The sequence below is a fragment of the Pelophylax lessonae genome (genome assembly GCF_965119305.1).
Source record: "Pelophylax lessonae genome assembly, chromosome: 1".
In the NCBI taxonomy this organism is placed as follows: Eukaryota; Metazoa; Chordata; class Amphibia; order Anura; family Ranidae; genus Pelophylax; species Pelophylax lessonae.
The window spans coordinates 495,345,782-495,369,536 of record NC_138768.1 but is presented as its reverse complement, the minus strand read 5'-3'; the positions used below and the strand labels follow the sequence as shown (position 1 = coordinate 495,369,536).

Here is a 23,755-nt window from a genome sequence, read left to right as displayed (position 1 = left end):
AATTTTAGGGCCTCCGAAACTGTGATAGGTAGTCAGGAGTGAAATCAACAATTTACGCCCTTGGAAAGCCTGAAAGTGGAGGTTGGATTTCGGGGTCCTGTACTCGGCTAGACTGCAAAAAAGTCTCACACATGGGGTATCCCTGTACTCAGGAGAAGCAGCAGAATGTATATTGGGGTGTCATTTCACATATACCCATGGCATGTGTGAGCAATATATCATTTACTGACAGCTTTTTGTAAAAAAAAAAATAAATATATATATATATATATATTTCCCGGAACTTGTGGCAAAATATAAAATATTCCATGGACTCACCATGCCTCTCAGCAAACAGCTTGGGGTGTCTACTTTTCAAAATGGGGTCATTTGGGGGGGTTTTGTGCTATCTTGGAATTTTAGGGCCTCCGAAACTGTGATAGGTAGTCAGGAGTGAAATCAACAATTTACGCCTTTGGAAAGCCTGAAAGTGGGGACTGGTTTTCGGGGACCTGTACTCGGCTAGACTGCAAAAAAGTTTCACACATGGGGTATCCCTGTACTCAGGATAAGCAGCAGAATGTATTTTGGGGTGTCATTTCACATATACACATGGCATGTGTGAGCAATATATCATTTAGTGACAACTTTCTGTAAAAAAACAACAAAAAAAAAAGAAATAATAATTTTCCCGACACTTGTAGCAAAATATAAAATATTCCATGGACTCACCATGCCTCTCAGCAAATAGCTTTGGGTGTCTACTTTTCAAAAAGGGGTCATTTGGGGGGTGTTTGAACAGTCCCGGCATTTTACGCTCAATCTTAGCCACACATCACCCACTCTTCTAACCACTTGAAAACCAAGCCTTTTCTGTGCCTTTTTGTTTACATGAAAAAATATTTTTTTTTTACTAGAAAATTACTTTGAACCCCCAAACATTATATATTTCTTTAAAGCAGAGGCCCTATAGAATAAAATGGTGGATGTTGCAATTTTTTTTGTCACACGGTATTTGCGCACAGATTTTCCAAACGCAATTTTTGCGAAAAAAATACATTTTTTTTAAATTTATTGCACAAATACACTATATAATTCCAATTTGTTTGGTAAAATTTAAAAGATGATCTTATGCCGAGTTCATAGACACCTGACATGACATGCTTTAAAAATTGCGCACACCTGCGCAGCGGCAAAAACGTACGTACATTTTTAAAAACCTTTAAAAGTCTCTACAGGTTACCACTTTAGACTTACAGAGGAGGTCTACTGCAAGAATTACTGCACTCGATCTGGCGATCGCGGCGATACCTCACATGCATGCTGAAATTGCGGTTTACATATGACACTAGACCAACGCGTGCGTGTGCCATTGCGCGCAAGCACGGGGGAAAGGGGGCGGAGCTCGATTTTTTTTTTTTTTTTTTTTTTTTTTTTTTGCTCTTTTATGTTATTTTGACACCTTTCCTTTAATTTTTTTTTTTTTTAAATCATTTTTATTGCTATCACAGTGAATTTAGATATCCCCTATGATAGCAATCGGTAGTGACAGGTACTCTTTTTTTTAAAAATTGGGGTCTTTTATACTCTAGATCTCTCCTCTGACCTTAATGCTTCTGACCACGCCAAAATTGGTGTGATAAAATACTTTCCCAATTTCCCAATGGCCCTGTTTATTTCTGGCGAAAAAGAAGTCATGAAATGCTCGTAGCCTCCGGCATCTTAGGCCATAGAGATGATTGGAGCCATTCTAATCTTCAATTAGCTCTATGGTTAGATAACTGAACCACCGGCTGCACTCTCGGGTTAACCGGTGGGACAGGAGAGCCCGAGAAAAACCACGGAAGGCTGCGGAAGGCGGCGGTGGGGGGGGGGAGGCCCCTCCCACTGCATGTAAAAGCAGTCTAGCGGCCAATTACCTGCTAGGATTGCTTTTACATGTAAGCCGACCGCTGGCTGTAAAAAACGATACCAAGATGATGCCTAAATCTGCAGGCATCATCCTGGTATAACCACTCAAAGTCCAGCAACGTACCAGTACATTGCTAGTCCTTGTTTGGCATATAGGTTTTTTTTTTTTTCATGCAGCCTGTGGGCTGAACGGAAAAAAAGAGAACCTATCAGAAATCAGCACAAGAATAATGCGTAGTATTACTCATCATTAACCGCCCAAACAACCACCCACTGAATTTAATGATGGGTATACACGGCACTATCCACGTATACCAAAATAGGATTTTAACTGCAGTGCTGAAATCAGAAAATCACCACAGCTGCTATCAGCAAAGGTATCCATATATGCTGAGCGCAAACGCTGTTTGTGTCAGAATATATAAAATCAATGCGTGGTAGCCGACGAGGGACCTGCAAGAGAAACAGGTCACAAAAGAATGAAAAAACAAAGTACATTAAAAAAAGTACATTAGGAAGAGTAGGACATATAAAATGACTGACAACAACAAAAGTTTTTGGATTCTCATCATTAACCGCCCAAACAACCACCCACTGAATTTAATGATGGGTATACACGGCGCTATCCACGTATACCAAAATAGGATTTTAACTGCAGTGCTGAAATCAGAAAATCACCACAGCTGCTATCAGCAAAGGTATCCATATATGCTGAGCGCAAACACTGTTTGTGTCAGAATATATAAAATCAATGCGTGGTAGCCGACAAGTACCTGCAAGAGAAACAGGTCACAAAAGAATGAAAAAACAAAGTACATTAAAAAAAAGTACATTAGGAAGAGTAGGACATATAAAATGACTGACAACAACAAAAGTTTTTGGATTCTCATCATTAACCGCCCAAACAGCCACCCACTGAATTTAATGATGGGTATACACGGCGCTATCCACGTATACCAAAATAGGATTTTAACTGCAGTGCTGAAATCAGAAAATCACCACAGCTGCTATCAGCAAAGGTATCCATATATGCTGAGCGCAAACACTGTTTGTGTCAGAATATATAAAATCAATGCGTGGTAGCCGACGAGTACCTGCAGGAGAAACAGGTCACAAAAGAATGAAAAAACAAACAAAGGACATTTAAATGTACAGTAAGAAGAGTAGAAGGACATATAAAATGACTGACACAACAACAGTTTTTGGATCCTTTTATTTTTCTTTCTAACTGTTTCTTCATGTCTTGATTTGGGAGGGACTGCGATCTTCTGCGATCTTCTCTTCCAGCTTGGGTCTCTCAAAATGTCGATGGACATCCAACATCCTTCGAGACCCTGTGTTTGTGTGCCCTACACTGTGTCGTGCTGTACCCTACACTAAAACTCCACTAGTGTATGGTAGCGCTCAAAACATTCCCCGATGCAGAGACCAGGTTGGTCAGGACATTTGGGACAATAATAACGGGTGTCACGCCTAAATCCGCGCCTGCTACAGACACGACATCTTCTTTGGGGCCATCTTTGGGTAGGGGTACTCGGGAGGGCATAAGGAAAATGCCTCTCATGCAGCCGGCTCACTGCATCTGGAAGGGGAAGTTGGGCAGGCATGCCTCCTGGGTACAGGTAGGCAAGGATGATCTCTTCCTGGAATTCCCGGAAAGATCCAGTTCGTCCTGACGCCTTGTATAGGACAAAGGCGTTCAGCATCGCCAATTGGAATAAATAAACAGACACTTTTTTGTACCAGCGTCTGGCTTTACGGGCAACTAAATACGGCGCCAAAATCTGGTCGTTAAGGTCCACCCCTCCCATGTTAAGGTTATATTCGTGGACACAGAGGGGTTTCTCCACAACGCCAGTTGCCGTAGTGATTTGGATTGTCGTGTCTGCGTGAAGGGAGGACAGAACATAAACATCCCGTGTATCCTTCCACTTCACCGCAAGCAATTTGTCCGTTTTCAAGCAGGCTCTCGCCCCCCGACTAAGACGGGAATCTACAAGCCGTTGGGGGAAGCCCCGGCGATTAGGTCGCACGGTGCCACATGCGCCAATTTGTAATTCGAGCAGGTGACTAAATAGTGGCACGCTTGTATAAAAGTTGTCCACGTACAAATGGTACCCCTTTCCGGATAAGGGTGACACCAAGTCCCAAACGATCTTACCGCTGCTCCCTATGTAGTCTGGGCAGTTGGGGGGCTCCACACAGCTATCTTTTCCCTCATAGACCCGGAAACTAACTGTATAGCCTGTGGCCCTGTCACACAATTTATACAGTTTGACCCCGTATCTGGCACGCTTGCTGGGGAGGTACTGTTTCATAGCAAGGCGGCCAGTAAATTTAATCAGGGACTCGTCAACGCAGACAACTTGTTCGGGGGTAAACAAGGCTGCAAACCGCTGATTGAAGTGGTCTATGAGGGGCCGAATTTTGTGGAGCCGATCGTATGCAGGGTCTCCCCGAGGACGACAGATTTCATTGTCGCTGAAATGCATAAATCGCAGAATTTGCTCATATCTCGCCCTGGACATGGAGGCAGAGTACATGCGCATATGGTGAAGTGGGCTAGTGGACCAATATAGCCGCATTTACTCTGTTTAGTTATGCCTATGTGGAGGGAAAGGCCCAGAAAGATCTTAAATTCGGAAACCGTTAAAGGTTTCCAGCCGAATTGTCTGGCAAGGGGCGAATTTGGGTTGGCGGCGATAAATTGTTGAGCATATAAATTTGATTGATCCACAATAGATCTGAAAAGATCTTCCGTGAAGAACAGCTCATAAAAGTTCAGGGGCGTAAAACCAGCTGTCTCCACGTGGATTCCAGGTTGGGCGGTGAATGGGGGAAGTACTGGCGCTGTAGTATCAGTGGGTTGCCAATTAGGAAATGCCAGCGCATCAGGGAGGGCACTATGGGCTCTACGGGCCTGTCTTCGAATACGCGGTGGCTGCGGGCCACTACTTGTGCTAGCCACCGCACCAGCTTCAACTGCACTTAGGGGACTCGCCACGTCACCAGGTCTTACTGCAGTGCTGGTTGTACTAGGTCCAGGGTGTACTAGGCCGCTGGCGCTTGCCAGGTCGCCAGAAGGATGAGCGGCACTAGTACCCACACTCTGCTCCATACGAGCACCCTGCGATTCCTGCATCTCAACAACACCAGAATGGGGTCGGGTACGCCTGGGTCTAACAGGGACCCATCTGTCGTCGGAGCTATCTGTCAGGGAGCCGCTGCTGTCATTTGGTTCGTATACTGACCCTGATTCTGCCGGTGAGGCTTCCCCATCGCTCTCACCTGGCATGGTCATTATACTGTAAATAGCTTCATCACTGTACGAACGTTTAGACATTTTGGTAACTAAATTTACCCGTACAGTGATGCGACTCACAGGTAATAAAAGCACCTGGTTGTCGAAGACTATTTCAAGCGCTACCAAAAAAACTGCTAATGCTAGCAGGGATCAGGCCTGACTCTGCTAACACAGCGGTTTTGTGTCTTGTGTTTTTTTGTAAGTGACAGTAATCTGTTGATTACTACACTTACCTGGGTGAAAGGGTTAAACGCAGGTGCTGGCAGGAATCAGTGCTGATCGTGCAAACACTGCGTTTTGGGAACCCTAAACTATGGGGGCGCTAGTATAGCTCTGATCAGATCAGATATTGATCTGTTCAAACACTATACTAGAAATGGAAGTGTAGGTGCGTGCGTGTGTGTGTGGCAATCAAGGGGTTATTTCTAAACTATGCGCTGGGGATCTGGGGGGGGTGGCGGGGACCCTAAACCTCCTTTGGGAAAGAAACTAGCTAGCTAGCACAACCTCAAGTCACAATGACACCAATACAAAATACAGTAAAAACAGTATATTATGTGTGTATTAGTGCTAATGTGACAGAGGGTGTAGGGGTTAACGGGATGTGATCAGGGGGGGATCAGGGGTTTAAATCTTTATTGGAAGGGGCTGGCGGGTATCCTAAGGATAAAAGGAACGGTGGCAAGCGCTAAACCTGGTCACAAGTCACACTTATACAGGTATATAGAAAATGCTATATACTGTATACAGTGTGCGTTGTGGCAGGGGGTGTAGGGGTGATCAGGGGGGGATCAGGGGATTAAATCTTTATTGGGCGGGTGGCGGGGACCCTAAACCTGCTTGGGACACAAACTTAGTCGCCTGCGCTAATTCTGATCACAATCACACTAATACAAAAATACAAAAACACAGTATATTACGTTTGTATTAGTGCTGATGTGACAGAGGGTGTAGGGGTTAACTAGCGGTGATCAGGAGGGGATCAGGGGGGATCAGGGGCTCAAATCTTTATTAGGGGGGGTGGCGGGTAATTCAAGTGGAAAAAGGGGGGTCGCAAGCGCTAGACCTGACCACAAATCACACTTATACGGGTATATAGCAAAATGCTATATACTGTATACGGTGTGTGTTATGGCAGGGGGTGTAGGGGTGATCAGGGGGGGGTCAGGGGCTTAAATCTTTATTGGGCGGGTGGCGGGGACCCTAAACCTTCTTGGGACAGAAACTTAGTCGCCTGCGCTAATTCTGATCACAATGACACTAATACAAAAATACAATAACACCGTATATTGCGTTTGTATTAGTGCTGATGTGACAGAGGGTGTAGGGGTTAACGGCGGTGATCAGGGGGGGTTCAGGGGGGATCAGTGGGTTAAATCTTTATTAGGGGGGGGTGGGGGGTAATTTGAGTGGAAAAGGGGGGGTCGCAAGGGCTACACCTGTTCACAAATCACACTTATACAGGTATATAGGTATATGCTATATGCTGTATATAGTGTGTGTTGTGTCAGGTGCTGTAGGGGTTAATTGGGGGGGCGATCGGGGGTGAAATGTGCCTATCTAGCTGTGTGTGATGTGCTTGGTGCAATTACTCACAGTAAGATGTGCTCTCCTCTCACGCTGGATCCGAAAAGACCGTTGGGAGGGGAGGGCACATCTCCTCTAAGCCTGTGTTTACATTTCACAGGCTTAGAGGGAGATCTGATTGGGCAGGACCGATCAACAGGTCCAGACCAAAAATGATTGGCCTGGACCTGATGACTGATCGGTTCTGAACCCAATCGAGTCATCGGCGGCGGCGGCGGGGCGCGGGAGCGCGCACAGGGCCGGCAAAAAGTGCTGACGTAGGCCTACGTCAGTTTGCCTGGCCGGGGCTGAGCGCCGACGTAGATCGTCGTGCGCCGGTCGTTAAGTGGTTAAGAACGGGTGCCCAAAACTGAACTGCATATTCCAGATGAGGTCTTACTAATGATCTGCACAGGGGCAAAATGATATCTCTCTCTCTGGAGTCCATGCCTCTGTTAATACAAGAAAGGACTTTGCTTGCTTTGGAAACAGCAGCTTGGCATTGCATGCTGTTATTAACCACTTTACCACCGGAGGATTTTGCTGTCTTACGTCCAGGCCACTTTTTGCGATTCGGCGCTGTGCGACTTTAACTGACAATTGCGCGGTCGTGCGACGCCGTACCCAAGCGAAATTTACGTCCTTTTTTTCCCACAAACAGAGCTTTCTTTTGGTGGTATTTGATAACCTGTGCAATTTTTACTTTTTGCGCTAGAAACAAAAAAAGAGCGTTTATTTTGAAAAAATAACAATATTTTTAACATTTTTTTATATGAAATTCCCCCCAAAAAAGATGTAAAAAACAATTTTTTTTTTACATTTTTGGCCAATTTGTTTTCTGCTACCCATGTTTGGTAAAAAAAAATCACAATAAGCGTATTTTGATTGGTTTGCGCAAAAGTTATTGCGTTTACTAACAAAGGGAAAGATTTCTGTCATTTTTGGTGTTTTTTTTTAACGCGTAATGACGGCGATCTGCGATTTTTTTTTGCGGTACTGCGACATTGCGGCGGACAGATCGGACCCTTGACTGACATTTATGACACTTTTGGGGGTACCAGTGACATTACTGCAGTAATCAGTGCTATAAATATGCACTGTTACTGTAAAAATGACACTGGCAGGGAAGGGGTTAATTTTATTGGAGAGGGAGGGGTTAATGTATGCCTGGTGCTTACTGACGTGTGGAGGGGGAGGTGACTGAGTGAGCCAGGGACAGATCGGATGTCCAGCTATGCTGAACACTCCGATCTGTCACTCCCTGTCACTTGGGAGATCCGCCCGCTTGTGTTTTCACAGGCGGGCGGATCTCCACACTAGATCCCCGACGATCGGGGATGAGCGGCGGTGATCGCCGCTGCTCTTCCCCTGGCCCGACTCCCGCTGTGACCGAAAACAGCGGGAGCGAGCCTCCGGCGGCGCGCAAGCGCCGCCCAGAAGGGGGAGTGTCTGACGACGTAGTACTACGTCGTCAGACGATAACGAGCCACTCTGCCGCAGTAATATTACTGTGGGCGGAGGTAAAGTGGTTAAGCTTATGATCTACCAGAACACCCAGATCCTTCTCCCCTATGGATTCCCCCAGTTTTACTTCACCTAGTATGTATGATGCATGCATATTCTTAGCCCCCAAGTGCATAACTTTACATTTATCAACATTAAACCTCATTTGCCACATAGTTGCCCAATGAAACAGTGCATTGAGGTCAGCTGTATGTCAGGCATCAGCGTTTCCTTCGCTTTGCTGTGGGAGAGGAGCATTATCAATTTGTGGCATTACCTTTTGGTCTCACCTCAGCTCCGTGGGTGTTCACAAAAGTGTTGGTCCCGGTGTTGGCCTTGCTCAGGCAGAAGGGGATTGCGGTTTTGAGGTACCTCGACGACCTTCTTCTGTGGGCAGAATCTTTGTCGGCTCTAAAGGTCGATCTGGATATCACTGTGCAAACTCTGCAGGAGTTCAGGTGGGCGCTGAATTTTCAGAAATCAGCTCTAACTCCATCCACCAAACTGCACTACCTGGGTCTGACTCTAGACTTAGCCTCAGCCAGGGTGAAATTTCTAAATTTGCAGAAGGGGATTTGGCTCCTGTTGTCCAACCGTCAGTCATTTCTCAGGACTTGCATGCAAGTACTGGGTTTGATGGCCTCTACCTTCGAGGCGGTTCTGTTTGCTCAGTTTCATACCAGACCTCTGCAGAAAGATTCTGGCCAAGTGGGACGAGAATTCTCAATCATTGGACAACCTGATTCAGTTGAGCCGGGATGCGAGGGGATCTCCGATTTGGTGGCTCTGTTTCCCGGTGCTTTGGCAAGGGAAGTCCTGTCTCCTCCTTTATTGGACAGTGATTTCCACGGATGTCAGTCTGTCCGGGTGGAGCGGTGTTCTGGGCTCAGACTCCGCTCAATGAGTTTGGACACGGGAGGAGTCCAGTCTGCCGATCAATTGCCTGGAGAATGGGGCAATCAGGCTTTGCCTGTCCCAGTGGACGGATAGTCTGCAGGGGTGCCCGGTAAGGGTTTAATTGGACAATGCTATGGCTGTGGCATATGTCAATCATCAAGGAGGCACAAGAAGTGCCCTAGCAAAGTTGCCGGCATTCTAAGGTGGGCAGAACAATATGTTCCAGCCCTCACTGCGGTGCACATTCCAGGGGTGCAAAAATGGCAGACGGACTACCTCAGTCAGCAGGTGGGCGAATGGTCTCTTCACCCGGAAGTGTTTCAGCAACTGTGTCTCTGGTGGGGAACCCCCGATGTGGACCTGTTGGCCTCTCGTTTCACCCGAAAGTTTCACAGGTTTGTGGCAAGGTCTCGGGATCCTCTGGCCGATTCTGCCGATACTCTGGTGGCCCCTTGGGGTCAGTATCGCCTAATTTACACTTTTCCTCCACTACAACTTCTGCCGAGACTGCTGTGCAGAATCGAAGTGGAAGGGATTCCAGTAATTCTAGTGGCACCAGACTGTCCTCGTCGGTCTTGGGAATGCAGGCCCAGTAAGGCTGGTAGCCAACACTCCTTGGAGACTTCTTCTTAGAGACGATCTCTTGTCTCAAGGACTGATCTTCCATCCTGCTTTGCGGTCGCTGGCTTTAACGGCATGGCTATTGAAAGCCAGGTGTTGAAGGACAGAGGGCTGTCTGATTTGGTGGTTCCTGCGCTGTTAAAAGCTAGAAAATCTAGCTTTTAACAGATTCACAAATTTCTTGGTTTTACACTTTCGTGCAGGGTGTTCGCCATTTAGCTCCTCCAGTGCGATCCCTGGTACCTCCGTGGGATCTCAATTTGGTACTGTCAGTACATCAGAAACCTCTTTTTGAAAATATTTGTGAACTTCCTCTGATCACTCTGTCACAGAAGGTGGCCTTTTTGGTGGCTATTACTTCTGCACGTAGGGTGTCAGAGTTGGCTGCGTTGTACCTTGGGTCACCTGACCTGGTGGTTTACAGGGACAAAGTGGTGTTGCGACCCTGTCAGGCGTTCCTTCCTAAGGTCGTCGAGGTTTCACTTAAATGAGGATATTGTGTTGCCATCTTTGTGTCCGAAGCTTAAACATCGTAAAGAAATTGCCCTACATTCCCTGCATGTGGTTCGGGCAATCAGGGTGTACCTGGCGGTGATAGGGTAGTTTCGTAAATCAAATTCCTTGTTTGTCCTTACAGATTGATTTCGTAAGGGGCAGGCCGCGTCTGCTGCGACCATTTTAGATGGATCAGGGACACGGTGGTGCAAGCCTATTCCATTAGGGATCAGGTTCCTCCTTTCCCTGTCAAGGCGCATTGTACAAGTGCGCTTAGTCCCTCATGGGCCTTCCGTCATCAGGCGTCAGTAGTTCAGGTGTGCAAGGCAGGTACATGGTCGTCTGTACACACATTCACAAAGTTTTAAAAGATTATTGTGCTTGCATCTTCGGACGCTGCATTCGGCCACAAAGTTTTGCAGGCTGAGATAGCTGAGGCTCCGGCCTCTTGAGGGTGTATTTTCTCCTGGTAGTAAGTTCTAGTTGTTTTCCTGGTTGGCTATGTTTAGCCCTTTTTGGGAATTATCTGTATTTCTGTGTTTTTCCCACCCCTCATATTGACACTGATATTGGGATGTCCCAAGGGTCTAAGAAGATATGGAGCTGTGTCCGTCAGTGAACGAAAGAGAAAACTGTATTTTTGTCTTACCGTAAAATACTTTTCTCTGAGATTCACTGATGAACACAGCACCCGCCCCTCTGTTGAGTTGGGTTACGTATTCATCTGATACTACTTGTTACAAACTGAAGTCCTAGAGCAGGAAGTGGGAGTATACCCCCTGGGACTGCCCCAGGAGCGTACCCAAAAATGATTTCTGTCTAGTCCTACTCCTGTGGAGAGAGCAGTATAAGCCCAAGGGTCTAAGAAGATATGGAGCTGTGTCCAGTGAACTTCAGAGAAAAGGATCTTACAGTAAGATAAAAATCCAGTTTTGTTAAAGTTTTTGTCAAAAGCTTTTTTTTAATGTTAGAAGTTGCATGACAAAAATGCTGCTACATAGAAAAGAATGATACTTTATTCTTATAATTATTGCAATTATTTAATGTAACAATTTTCTTTTGGATGGACTGTTTGACATGATATGGTACTATACAGTATATTACAATGTTGGTGTTACTTATATAAATACTTGGGGGGAAATTTAGTAAAACTTGAGCAGACAGAATCTGGAGTAGTTGTTCATAGTAACCAATCAACTTCTAGCTGCAACTTGTTCAGTTAAAGTGGAATTCCAGCTTACACCTATCTAGCCCTAAAACTGTCCCCTCCCCCTTCCTAACCCCTATGCTAACTACTACTTATCTATTTTTGGGTCATTTCAGTCCGGTCACATGATCTCCCCTGTGTCAGCCAGCTGTGGCTGCAGGGGAGAGAGAACGCCTACAATTGCTAGTAAGGCCTGGAGGGGGGCTTCACCTGTCAGTGCTCCTTCCTCTCCCCTGCAGGCTTGCTGGCTGACACAGGATAGCCAGATCACATGACTGGACTAGAGTGGCCTGAATATAGGTAAGTATATACTGTACATCCTGGGTATCCAACCTTTTGGCTTCTCTGGGCCACATTGAGTGTAGAGAAATTTTCTCGGGCTGCATATATACTATAGTTAAGGTATATAAGTAATAAAACGCTGCTGCCCCCCCCCCCCCCTGCACTAATTTAACACAACTAGAGGATGATCAAGTATCAGAGTATGAACACGGACATGATATATTTTGACAAAACACAACTAGTTATTAAAAAAACATTGCAACAATTTACACACGCTAATGCACATACCTTTTCTACTTATTATGCAGACTGCTGGCGATTACTGCTGGCGGGTACTGCTGGTGGGTAGTGCTGGCGGTTACTGCTGGTAGGTAGTGCTGGCGGTTACTGCTGGCAGGTAGTGCTGGTGGTTACTGCTGGTGGGTACTGCTGGCGGGTAGTGTTGGTGAGTAATGCTATCGGTTACTGCTGGTGGGTAATGCTGGCGGTTACTGCTGGTGGGTACTGGTGGCGGGTACTTCTGGCGGTTACTGCTGGTGGGTAATGCTGGTGGTTACTGCTGGCGGGTATTGCTGGCTGTTACTGCTGCCGGGTATTGCTGGCTGTTAATGCTGCTGGGTATTGCTGGCTGCTACTGCTGCCGGGTACTGTTGGTGGGTTCCCGACCCACCATTCCTGAGCATGATCAGCATGAAACAGGTGCTGCGCTAGAGGAAGCAGAGCCGATGCTTCCTGTAAAGCGCCGGCTCCTGTCACAGGCGGAGTGCATTCGGTATCTCTCCGCCTGTGACAGGAGCTGGTGCTATACAGGAAGCATCGGCTCTGCTTCCTATAGTGCCGATTGGTTTAGAATGGAGTCCATTTGCACAGTACTGGCGTCCCTACACCAAGGGGACTTTTTGGCCTCCATAGATATCAAGGACGCATATCTACACATCCCTATTTACGCTGGAACCCAGCATTTTCTTCGATTTGCTGTAGGAGAAGAGCATTATCAATTTGTGGCATTACCCTTTTGTTTTGCCTCTGCTCCCAGGGTCTTCAGCAAAGTGTTGGCTCCAGTGTTGGCATTACTGCGACAACAGGGGATTATGGTACTGGGGTACCTCGACGATCTCCTCTTAAGAGCAGACTCACATTCAGCCCTGTTGGGCTACTTAACAATCACTGTACGGACTCTGCAGGAGTTTGGTTGGAATATCAATTTAAAAAAATCTGCCCTGGTACCATCCTTGAAACTGGATTATCTGGGCATGACTCTGGACTCCGCTTTGGCGAAGGTTTTTCTTCCCCCGGACAAACTGCAAAAGATGCAAGGGGCGATTAGTTTGCTGTTATCCAGCAATCTGTCTTCTTTGCGGACTTGCATGCGGGCCTTGGGTCTGATGGTGTCAACCTTCGAGGCGGTTCCGTTTGCTCAGTTCCACACGAGACCCTTACAAAGGGAGATTCTTGTAAAATGGAACAAAGATCCAAAGTCCTTGGACACTATGATTCGGTTGAGTCACAACAAAAGGACTGCCCTGATATGGTAGATTCACTTGTTAGCACTACGCCAGGGCAAGTCTTTCCTTCCACTGTATTAGACTGTGGTAACCACAGAAGCCAGCCTGTCCGGCTGTGGAGGATTGCTGGGGAAGCTCTGCGCCCAGGGGTCCTGGATGGCAGAAGAGTCCATACTTCCGATCAATATTCTGGAACTCAAGGCGATATATTCTGGAACTCAGGGCGATAAATCTTTGCCTGAGTCACTGGACAATTCGTTTACAGGGTTGTCCAGTCCGGATTCTATCGGACAATGCCATGGCTGTGGCTTACATCAATCATCAAGGGGGCACCGAGAGTGTCTTGGCGGCCTGGGAGCTGACCGAGATCCTGGAATGGGTGGAAATGTTTGTTCCAGCCCTTTCTGCAGTGCACATCCCAGGTGTGGAAAACTGGCAGGGGAATTACCTGAGTCGTCAGGTGTTGGATCAGGGGGAGTGGTCCCTGCATCTGGAGGTGTTTCACCTCCTGTGTGTCCAGTGGGGGAAACCCCATTTGTCAACCTGTTTTCTTCTCGACTCAACAAGAAGGTTCAGGAGGTTTGTAGCCAGGTCGAGGGATCCTCTGGCCGACGCCACAGACGCACTGGTGGCTCCTTGGGTTCAGTATTGGCTGATCTTCGCTGTCTCTCCCCTGAAACTCCTGCTGAGGCTTCTGCGCAGAATAGAGGTGGAAGGGATTCCGTCATTCTGGTGGCCTTCAGACTGGCCTCGCCAGTCTTGGTACGCAGATTTGGTAAGGTTGGTCGCTGATGTTCCTTGGAGACTTCCTCTCTGCTGTCTCAAGGGCCGATCTTCCATCCTGCTTTACAGCTCTCCGCTACCTCAGTGGGATCTTAATTTGGTGTTATCTGTTCTTCAAAAACCTCCTTTTGAGAACATAAAGGAGATTTCTCTGCTTACACTATCACAGAAGATTGCCTTTTTGGTGGCTATTACTTCTGCCTGCAGGGTATCTGAATTGGCAGTGTTGTCCTGTCGTTCACCTTATCTGGTGGTCCACAGAGATAAAGTGGTACTTCGACCTAATCAGTCTTTCCTTCCTAAGGTGGTTTCTGATTTTCATCTGAATTAAGACATTGTGCTGCCTTCACTCTGTGCTAAGCCCAAGCATCCCAAGTAAATTGCTTTACATTCTTTGCATGTGGTTCGGCAGTTAGAGTTTACCTGACGGTTACTGAATCTTTCTGGAAATCAGACTCTCTCTTTGTCCTTACCGAAGGGCCTCGAAAAAGGATTGACTGTGTCTGCTGCGACCATATCCAGATGGATCAGGCAGACGGTGGTTCAGGCTTATTCACTGAAGGGTCAGGTTCCTCCTTTCCCTGTGAAGGTGCATTCTACTAGGGCGCTGAGTGCCTCTTGGGCATTTCGCCATCAGGCGTCAATGATACAAGTTTGCAAGGCGGCAATTTAGTCGTCGGTGCACACGTTCACAAAGTTCTACAAGGTGAATGTGTTGGCATCCTCGCATGCTTCTTTTGGCCGCAAGGTTTGGCAGGCTGCTGTTTAAAAGAGACATTATTCTCTTGAGGGTGTATGTTGGTTTTAGGTGAGCTCTAGTTGTTCCTGGTTGAGCTCCATGTTACCTGGTTGGCTAAGTTTAGCCTTTGGGGAATTACGTTCTTTCTTTGCGTTGTTTTTCCCACCCCTCATGCAAATACTGCTTTGGGACCTCCCAATGGTCAAGAAGATATGGAGCTGCGACTATCAATAAATGATAGAGAAAACTGGATTTTTGACTTACCGTAAAATCCTTTTCTCTGAATTTCATTGACAGACGCAGCACCCGCCCCTCTAATTTTGAGTGGGATTTTTGTCTTCTAAACACTGCTTGCAACAAAACTGAGGGCTTTAGCAGAGGGTGTGGGTTTATGCCTACAGGGACTGCCCCATGGGCGTGGTAAAGCTTTTTCCTGCCTAGTTTCCTACTCCTTTAGGGGGCAGCATAACCCAATGGTCAAGAGGATATGGAACTGCGACTGTCAATGAACTTCAGAGAAAAGGATTTTACAGTAAGTCTAAAATCCAGTTTTTCTCCACTGTGTATATATAGTATATAAAGTGTGTATATATATATATATATATATATATATATATATATATATATATATATATATATATATATATATATATATATATATACACACACAGTATCTCAAAAAAGTGAGTACACCCCTCACATTTTTGTAAATATTTTATTATATCTTTTCATGTGACAACACTAAAGAAATGACACTTTGCTAAAATTGTAAAGTAGTGAGTGTACAGCTTGTATAAGAGTGTTAATTTGCTGTCCCCTCAAAATAACTCAACACACAGCCATTAATGTCTAAACCGCTGGCAACAAAAGTGAGTGCACCCTTAAGTGAAAATGTCCATATTGGGCCCAATTAGCCATTTTCCCTTCCTGGTGTCATGGGACTCGTTAGTGTTACAAGGTCTCAGGTGTGAATAGGGAACAGATGTGTTAAATTTGGTGTTATCGCTCTCATTCTCTCATACTGGTCACTGGAAGTTCAGCATGGCACCTCATGGCAAAGAACTCTCTGAGGATCTGAAAAAAATTATTGTTGCTCTACATAAAGATGGCCTAGGCCAGGCATGTCCAACCTGCGGCCCGGGGGCCGCATGCGGCCCAGAGCCCCAGGCAATGCGGCCCACTGCCCCCTGACAATTTATTTATTTTTGATGGGGAAGAAGGAAGTCGGGTCGGGGGCACGGCCACAGCGGCTTTCAACGAACTGTAGGCAGAGGCTGCCTCGGAATGGATCATCCTCTAGTTGTGTTAAAGTGGAGTTCCACCCTAAAATGATACTTACTTACCTCCATCTTCTCGCTCCGGGTCACCTGAAAAACAAATGGATAATCGCATTTTTTTTTTTTTTTACTTACCTCGTAGAGAAGAAAATATACTTACCTTACTTCCTTCTTCCTCCTGCCACGGCCCGTCGTCACTTCCTGGCTTTGCAATGATTCCTGGGAGCTGAACGTCATCGCTCCCAGGAATCATTGCGCCTGCACCGGCCCCGACGTCAGTTCCGGGGCGCGCGCGTCATTCCCTTCTAAACAGCTTCTGGGCATGCCCAGAAGCTGTGGAGGGATGACGCGCGTGCACCGGAAGTGACGGCGGGGCTGGCGCAGGGCATCGTGGGACCGAAGAAGACGGAAGAGGACACAGAAGAGGATCGCGCTGGCTTCAAGCTGCCCACACCTGAGATGGCAGCGCTGGACAAGACTTTTTCAAGGTAAGTATTTATCCTAACAGGTAAGTGCAACCTGGGACAGATCAGAGGCTAGCCATTGTGGAATGCACTAGCCCTGACTGTCCCGGGGGTATTTTTAAAAAAAAAAAAGGATTCCAGGGTGGAACTCCGCTTTAAATTAGTGCTTGGGGGGGGCAGCAGCGCGGGAAGGGCACGGTGGCATTTTATTACTTGTATACCTTAACTATAGTATATATTTTAAATGCGGCCCGAGAAAATTTCTCTACACTCAATGTGGCCCAGAGAAGCCAAAAGGTTGGACACCCATGGCCTAGGCTATAAGAAGATTGCCAAGACCCTGAAACTGAGCTGCAGCACGGTGGCCAAGACCATACAACAGTTTAAGTGGACAGGTTCCACTCAGAACAGGCCTCGCCATGTTCGACCAAAGAAGTTGAGTGCACGTGCTCAGCGTCATATCCAAACGTTGTCTTTGGTAAATAATTGTATGAGTGCTGCCAGCATTGCTGCAGAGGTTGAAGGGGTGGGGGGTCAGCCTGTCACTGCTCAGACCATACACCACACACTGCATCAAATTGGTCTTCATGGCTATCGTCCCATAAGGAAGCCTTTTCTAAAGATGATGCACAAGAAAGCCCACAAACAGTTTGCTGAAGACAAGCAGACTAAGGAAATGGATTACTGGAATCATATCCTGTGGTCTTATGAGACCATGATAAACTTATTTGGTTCAGATGGTGTCATGCGTGTGTGGCAGCAACCGGGAGAGGAGTATAAAGACAAGTGTGTCTTGCCTACACTCAAATGGTGGTGGGAGTGTCATGGTCTAGGGCTGCATTAGTGCTGCCAGCACTGGGGAGGCACAGTTCATTGAGGGAACCATGAATCCCAACATGTACTGTGACATACTGAAGCAAAGCATGATCACCTCCCTTCGGAGTCTGGGCTGCAGGGCAGTAGTACAACATAATGACCCCAAACACACCTCCAAGATGATCACTGCCTTGCTAAAGAAGCTGAGGGTAAAGGTGATAGATTGACCAAGCATGTCTCCAGACCTAAACCATATTGAGCATCTGTGGGGCATCCTCAAACAGGAGCACAAGGTATCTAACATCAACCAGCTTTGTGATGTTGTTATGGAGGAGTGGTAGAGGACTCCAGTGGCAACCTGTGAAGCTCTGGTGAACTTCATGCCCAAGAGGGTTAAGGCAGTGCTGGAAAATAATGGTGGCCACACAAAATATTGACACTTTGGGCCCAATTTGGACATTTCAACTTAGGGGTGTACTCACTTTTGTTTAGACATTAATGGCTGTGGGTTGAGTTATTTTGAGGGGACAGCAAATATACACTGTTATACAAGCTTTACACTCACTACTTTACAATGTAGCAAAGTGTAATTTCTTCAGCGTTGTCACATGAAAGGATATAATAAAATATCTACAAAAATGTGAGGGGTGTACTCACTTTTGTAGAGTACACCCCTCACATTTTTGTAAAGTTTATTATATCTTTTCATGTGACAACACTGAAGAAATTACACTTTGCTACAATGTAAAGTAGAGATGTACAGCTTGGATAACAGTATAAATTTGCTGTCCCCTCAAAATATTTCAACACACAACCATTAATGTTTAAACCGCTGGCAACAAAAATTAGTACACCCCATAGTAAAAATGTCCAAATTGGGCCCAATTAGCCATTTTCCCTCCCCGGTCTCAGGTATGAATGGGGAGCAGGTGTGTTAAATTTGGTGTTATCGCTCTCACTCTCGCATACGGGTCACTGGAAGTTTAACATGGTACCTCATGGCAAAGAACTCTCTGAGGATCTGGAAAAAAATTATTTTTGCTCTACATCAAGATGGCCTAGGCTATAAGAAGATTGCCAAGACCCTGAAACTGAGCTGCAGCACGTTGGCCAAGACCATACATTAGTTTAACAGAACAGGTTCCACTCAGAACAGGCCTCGCCATGGTCGACCAAAGAAGTCGAGTGCAAGTGCTTACGTCATATCCAGAGGTTGTCTTTGGGAAATAAACGTATGAGTGCTGCCAGCATTGCTGCAGAAGCTGAAGACAAGCAGACTAAGGACATAGATTACTCAAACCAAAATTGTCTGGTCTGATGAAACAAAGATTGAACTCTTTGGCCTGAATGGCAAGCGTCATGTCTAGAGGAAACCAGGCACCGCTCTTCACCTGGCCAATACCATCCCTACAGTGAAGCATGGTGGTGGCAGCATCGTGCTGTGGGGATCTTTTTCAGCGGAAGGAACTGGGGGACTAGTCAGGATCGAGGCAATTTACTGACACATCCTTGATGAAAACCTGCTCCAGAGCGCTCTGGACCTCATACTGGGGCGAAGGTTTATCTTACAACAGAACAAAGACCCTAAGCACACAGCCAAGATAACAAAAGGGGGATTACGGGACAACTCATTGAATGTCCTTGAGTGGCCCAGCCAGAGCCCAGACTTGAACCCGATTGAACATCTCTGGAGAGATCAGAAAATGGCTGTACACCAACACTCCCCAACCAACCTGATGGAGCTTGCGAGGTCCTGCAAAGAAGAATGGGAGAAACTGTCCTAAAATACAGTAGGTGTGCCAAGCTTGTAGCATCATACTCAAAAAGACTTGAGGCTGTGAAAAGTGCTTCAGCAAAGTATTGAGCAAAGGCTGTAAATACTTATGAACATGTAATTTCTTTCGTTGTTTTTTTTTCCTTTTTTAATAAATTTGCAAAAACTTCAAACAAACTTTTTTCATGTTGTTGTTATGGGATATTGTTTGTAGAACTTTGAGGAAAAAAAGAATTTAATCCATTTTGGAATAAGGAAGTAACATAACAAAATGTGGAAAAAGAGAAGCGCTGTGAATACTTTCCTGATGCACTGTATAGTTGTATAAGAATATTTTGCTCGAGCATGCTTTAAGTACTAGTGAACTGCCTTAATATCTTCTTAATTATTTGCAAGCTTCTAATTAGCTATATTCCTATGTGTATTTTAGCTAATTTAAATAACTTGTTCTTTATCTTAAAGGTGTGGCAACATATATGTGTAGTTCGGAAGGAGTGTGGAATACAAAAGGACCTGACTTAAGCAACTGCTCATCTCCATGGATCAGCCATATTGGACAGAAGGTGAACTTTTTCTAAATGAGTTATATGTGAGATTAAAAAAAAATGTAGAGACAGATTTTCAAACCTTAAAGCAGAACTCCAGCTAAGTTGGAATATAGTTTACACTATAGTTACCTGTAGCTCAGTTAGATCTCACTTTCTGGCATAGCCTCTATGCCTCTATGTCTAAAGGCACAGTTGAGTCAAATATATTACCAAATATATATATACCACAATGTAGACTTATTTCAGTGTGTAATTTGTACATGCACTGTACATTGTGTCAGTAATTCTACCACTTATTTTTTCCTAAAGTTCAATCCCACTGGCATCTTAATAGATCGAATAAACATAGGTTAAGAAGCCAAGGTTTTGGGTGCCAAAACAGTATTTGGTGGTGGAGGGTGGTCCGGGTACTCTGGTTTTTCACCACCTCCCCAAAATACATAGATCATGTAGCCCCATCTGGAGGGGGGGGGGGGGTTAATTGGCTCACTCCTTGAAAAATTTAGGGAAGTGGGAGGACATGCATTTGTACCCACTGGTTTTGCGGCTTCCTGGATATATTAGGGACACCATATCAGTTTTGGCTCAATTTTTCCATCTGAGCTGGACTTCTGATTTTACCTCGGGTAAATTTGGATGTTCATGTTTTGTACTCCTCAATTCCCCACAGCCTTTCTGTCGAACATCATATGAGCAAGTACAGCTCCTATTCTGGGGAACTGTAAGAATATCTTTTACAATGTATTGATTTTTTGTTAACACACAACTTCTTTCTGTTTGACGGTACTTATGTACAGTGCTGCAGGGCTTCAATGGCGGCCAGATTTTTACTCTTCTCTGAAGAACCTTGTGACGATATTCATGTCACTGGGAGTGAAAGACAAATACCTAATAGTTTGAAGTGGGACAGTAATATTTGTCAGCTGTTTGATTCTGAACATGTTCATTGAAAGAGCTAATCACATTGGCTTCTGTTCCATATCCTTCAATGTCGGACAGGCTCTCCCTATTGTTTTTGTATTAAGATAATGCGTATTCCATGTACTTCAATGTAGGGGGCGGACAGACTGTCATTGGCAGTCTTGTACTTTTGTATGTTTTGAGATGGAATGTGTATTGTGTTATGTCTGCCTGTCCCAATGGTAAATGTTAATGACCTCACATTGTTCTGTCCAGATGGCTAAATAATTAGTTCAGGTTAATTCTGTTTCTGTATACAATTTCATCTGCATATGATAATGTAATCAGGAGGGGAGGGATTGTGTACACTCTATGGGAGTGACTGAGTGTAAAACTCTGTTATTATTGGATTGTGAATTTCATGTCCTTTTCCCCATAAGGTCCACCTAGGCGGTAACCTTGTGGGGGGAAAACTGTATAAAAGAGCAGCTGTACCATTAAACCTAGAGTTCTACTTCACCCTCAATCTAGAGTCCTGTCTCTTATCGGGGGAATCTGCTACAAGGGATTGCTATGCTCTTCATACTCCCTTGAATATTCACTAAGCTCTTGTAAGAGCTTGTTCCTGCTTCACTCTCTGGGAAAAGACAGGTGCACCCACTGGAACCTGGAGCCTTGTCGTAGGTCCAGGGTGGTTAGGAGACGGCAAGACCCTAACCAAGCTGCAGCGGTCCCTGGGGTCTGAGGTGGTTATGGTGTCTGGTGGAGTGCTTGGAGCCCTCGGGAATCACTAGGAGCATCCGTCAACAGAGGGACCCAGTCGGGGTGCCAGTTGATCCGTTACAAACCTTTATATGGGATGGTGCAGTGGGAGGAGCTTTTCTCTTCTCCCACCACAACCCCTTCATTGGTAACATACATTGGTCTGGCAGATTTATTGATGATTTGCTTGTGGTGTGGTGTGGTATGGGGATGACACCATTTTGCTGCAATTTCTTACCGATCTTAATGACAGTGAGCTAAACTTGCATTTTGCAATGCAGTAAAATAGTTCTGTCATTATTTCTTGCATGTCACCCTGGAAGGCAATGTGTTAACAGAAGAGCTGGTGACTAAAACCTACCAATGACTATTCACCAATATACTGTAGGTAAAGTAGTGCTATAACATCCATTTTTTTACCCAAATAAATATACACAATTGTAACTAAATATAAAAATGAATATAAACAATAACCAAAAAAATACACCTAGTATCCATACGTGATTGAATTTGACCAAGTACAAAATAAATATAAAAATCCTTCTTCATGAATAGAATCCTCTTCAGCAATACACCACGTGCTTTAGTGACACCCGCTCCCCGCAGGACATTCACTCACCAGAATGTATTGCCTTTCATTCACATGATAGCTAAATGCGCTAATATTTATATAGAATTCCTCAATCATCAGCCTGGTCATCTACTCATCCCTGTTCCGATGGTTAAACTTCACAACATAAAAAAAGGAAATCCAAAATAATTGTAGTATTGCTAAAACACCTTTATTAAAGTTTACCTGCCATCACTACTACTAAGCATATAAAGTAATAGAGCCTATTTAGAACATCCACCATAGAAGTATCCAACATAAACTCCTTCCCCCTGCCAAACCTGCGCAGTGTGTGAGCATGGACTGGTGTATATAGACACTCTCACTACCTCACCAGAGCCGAATACTCTGTTACGTTTGGTACACCGCTTCTGATGCCATACAGCCACACCCTTACATAGTTAAATAGTTAGTGAGGTTGAAAAAATACACCAGTCCATCCAGTTCAACCTATGATGTGTGTGTGTGTTTGCTGCTAACCGTACATTGTATACCCCTGTATGTTGTGGTCTTTAAGGTGCCCATCTAATAGTTTTTTGAAACTATCAATGCTCCCTGCTGATACCACTGCTTGTGGAAGAGAATTTCACATCCTTACTGCTCTTACAGTGAAGAACCCTCTGCGTATTTTAAGGTTAAACCGCCTTTCCTCTAGTCTTAGTGAGTGGCCACGTGTCTTATTGTATTTCCTTTCTCTGAATAGGTTTTTCCATATGCTAGGGTTGCTAGTATAATATTTGTACATTGATATCATATCCTCCCTCAATCGTCTCTTCTCCAGAGAGAATAGGTTCAGTGCTTGTAGTCTTTCCTCATAGCTGATGTCCTCCATTCCCTTAATTATTTTTGTTGCCCTTTTCTGGACTTTCTCCAGTTCCAGCACATCCTTCCTGAGGACCAGTGCCCAGAACTGGACAGCATAATCCAGATGTGGCCGGACACGTTTTGTCATCACGACTTTGAATCTCTTTCCCTTTGGACAAAGTCATTATGACAAAATGCATCAGAGTTAAAAATCTGTTACGTGTGCAAATAACAATTTTGGGGTTAGGTGAATAAAATCTTCCACAAGGATTGTGCAGATAATGCTACTCTCCTGGATTCCTGGATAGTTGTCACCCATCACACACTTTTTAACCTTTTCACTGCCAGAGCCGTTTTTTGCACAAAATCAAAATCATTTTTGGTCTGAAGATTACACAAAACCCCCAAACATTATATATTTTCTAAAAGAAGAAACACCAGAAAATAAAATAGTTATAGTTCCAATTTTTTATGTCACACATTATTACTGGTCTAGGAAATGCAGCATTTCAGTAAAAAACACAATAAAGTGAATTATTGGGCAAACAAACGCAATAAACTACCCACATTTCTGGTAAAATATAAAATCCAAGGTTGCACCAAGTAAATAGATACCCAACATGTCAAACCTTAAATTTGTGTGGGCCCGTGAAATGGCGACACGCTTCAGTACCCTATATTTTCTATAGGTGACGCTTTAACCTCTTAAGCCCCGGAGGATTTGGCTGCTCAAAGTTCAGGGCCTATTTTGCGATTCGGCACTGCGTGATTTTAACGGACAATTGCGTGGTCGTGCAACGCTGTACCCAAATTAAATTGACGTCCTTTTTTTCCCACAAACAGGGCTTTCTTTTGGTGGTATTTTATCACCTGTGCGATTTTTATTTTTTGCGCTATAAACAAAAAAAGGGCGTCAATTAAAAAAAATAACAATATTTTTCACATTTTTTTATATGAAATCCCCCCCCCCAAAAAAAAAAAAAAAAAAAAAGTAAAAATCAAAATTCT

The 23,755-nt window shown here is 45.0% G+C and overlaps 1 protein-coding gene across 2 annotated transcripts in view; it reads left to right on the top strand.

Moving 5' to 3' along the window:
- The window catches only part of ADGRL3 (adhesion G protein-coupled receptor L3), a 1,148,837-nt gene that overhangs the window by 444,490 nt on the left and 680,592 nt on the right, over positions 1–23,755 (top strand). For both annotated transcript variants that reach the window (XM_082254905.1, XM_082254904.1), the window contains one exon: positions 19,586–19,686. In XM_082254905.1, coding sequence (XP_082111031.1) covers positions 19,586–19,686 — 101 coding nt within the window. The remainder of the gene's footprint in view (positions 1–19,585; positions 19,687–23,755) is intronic.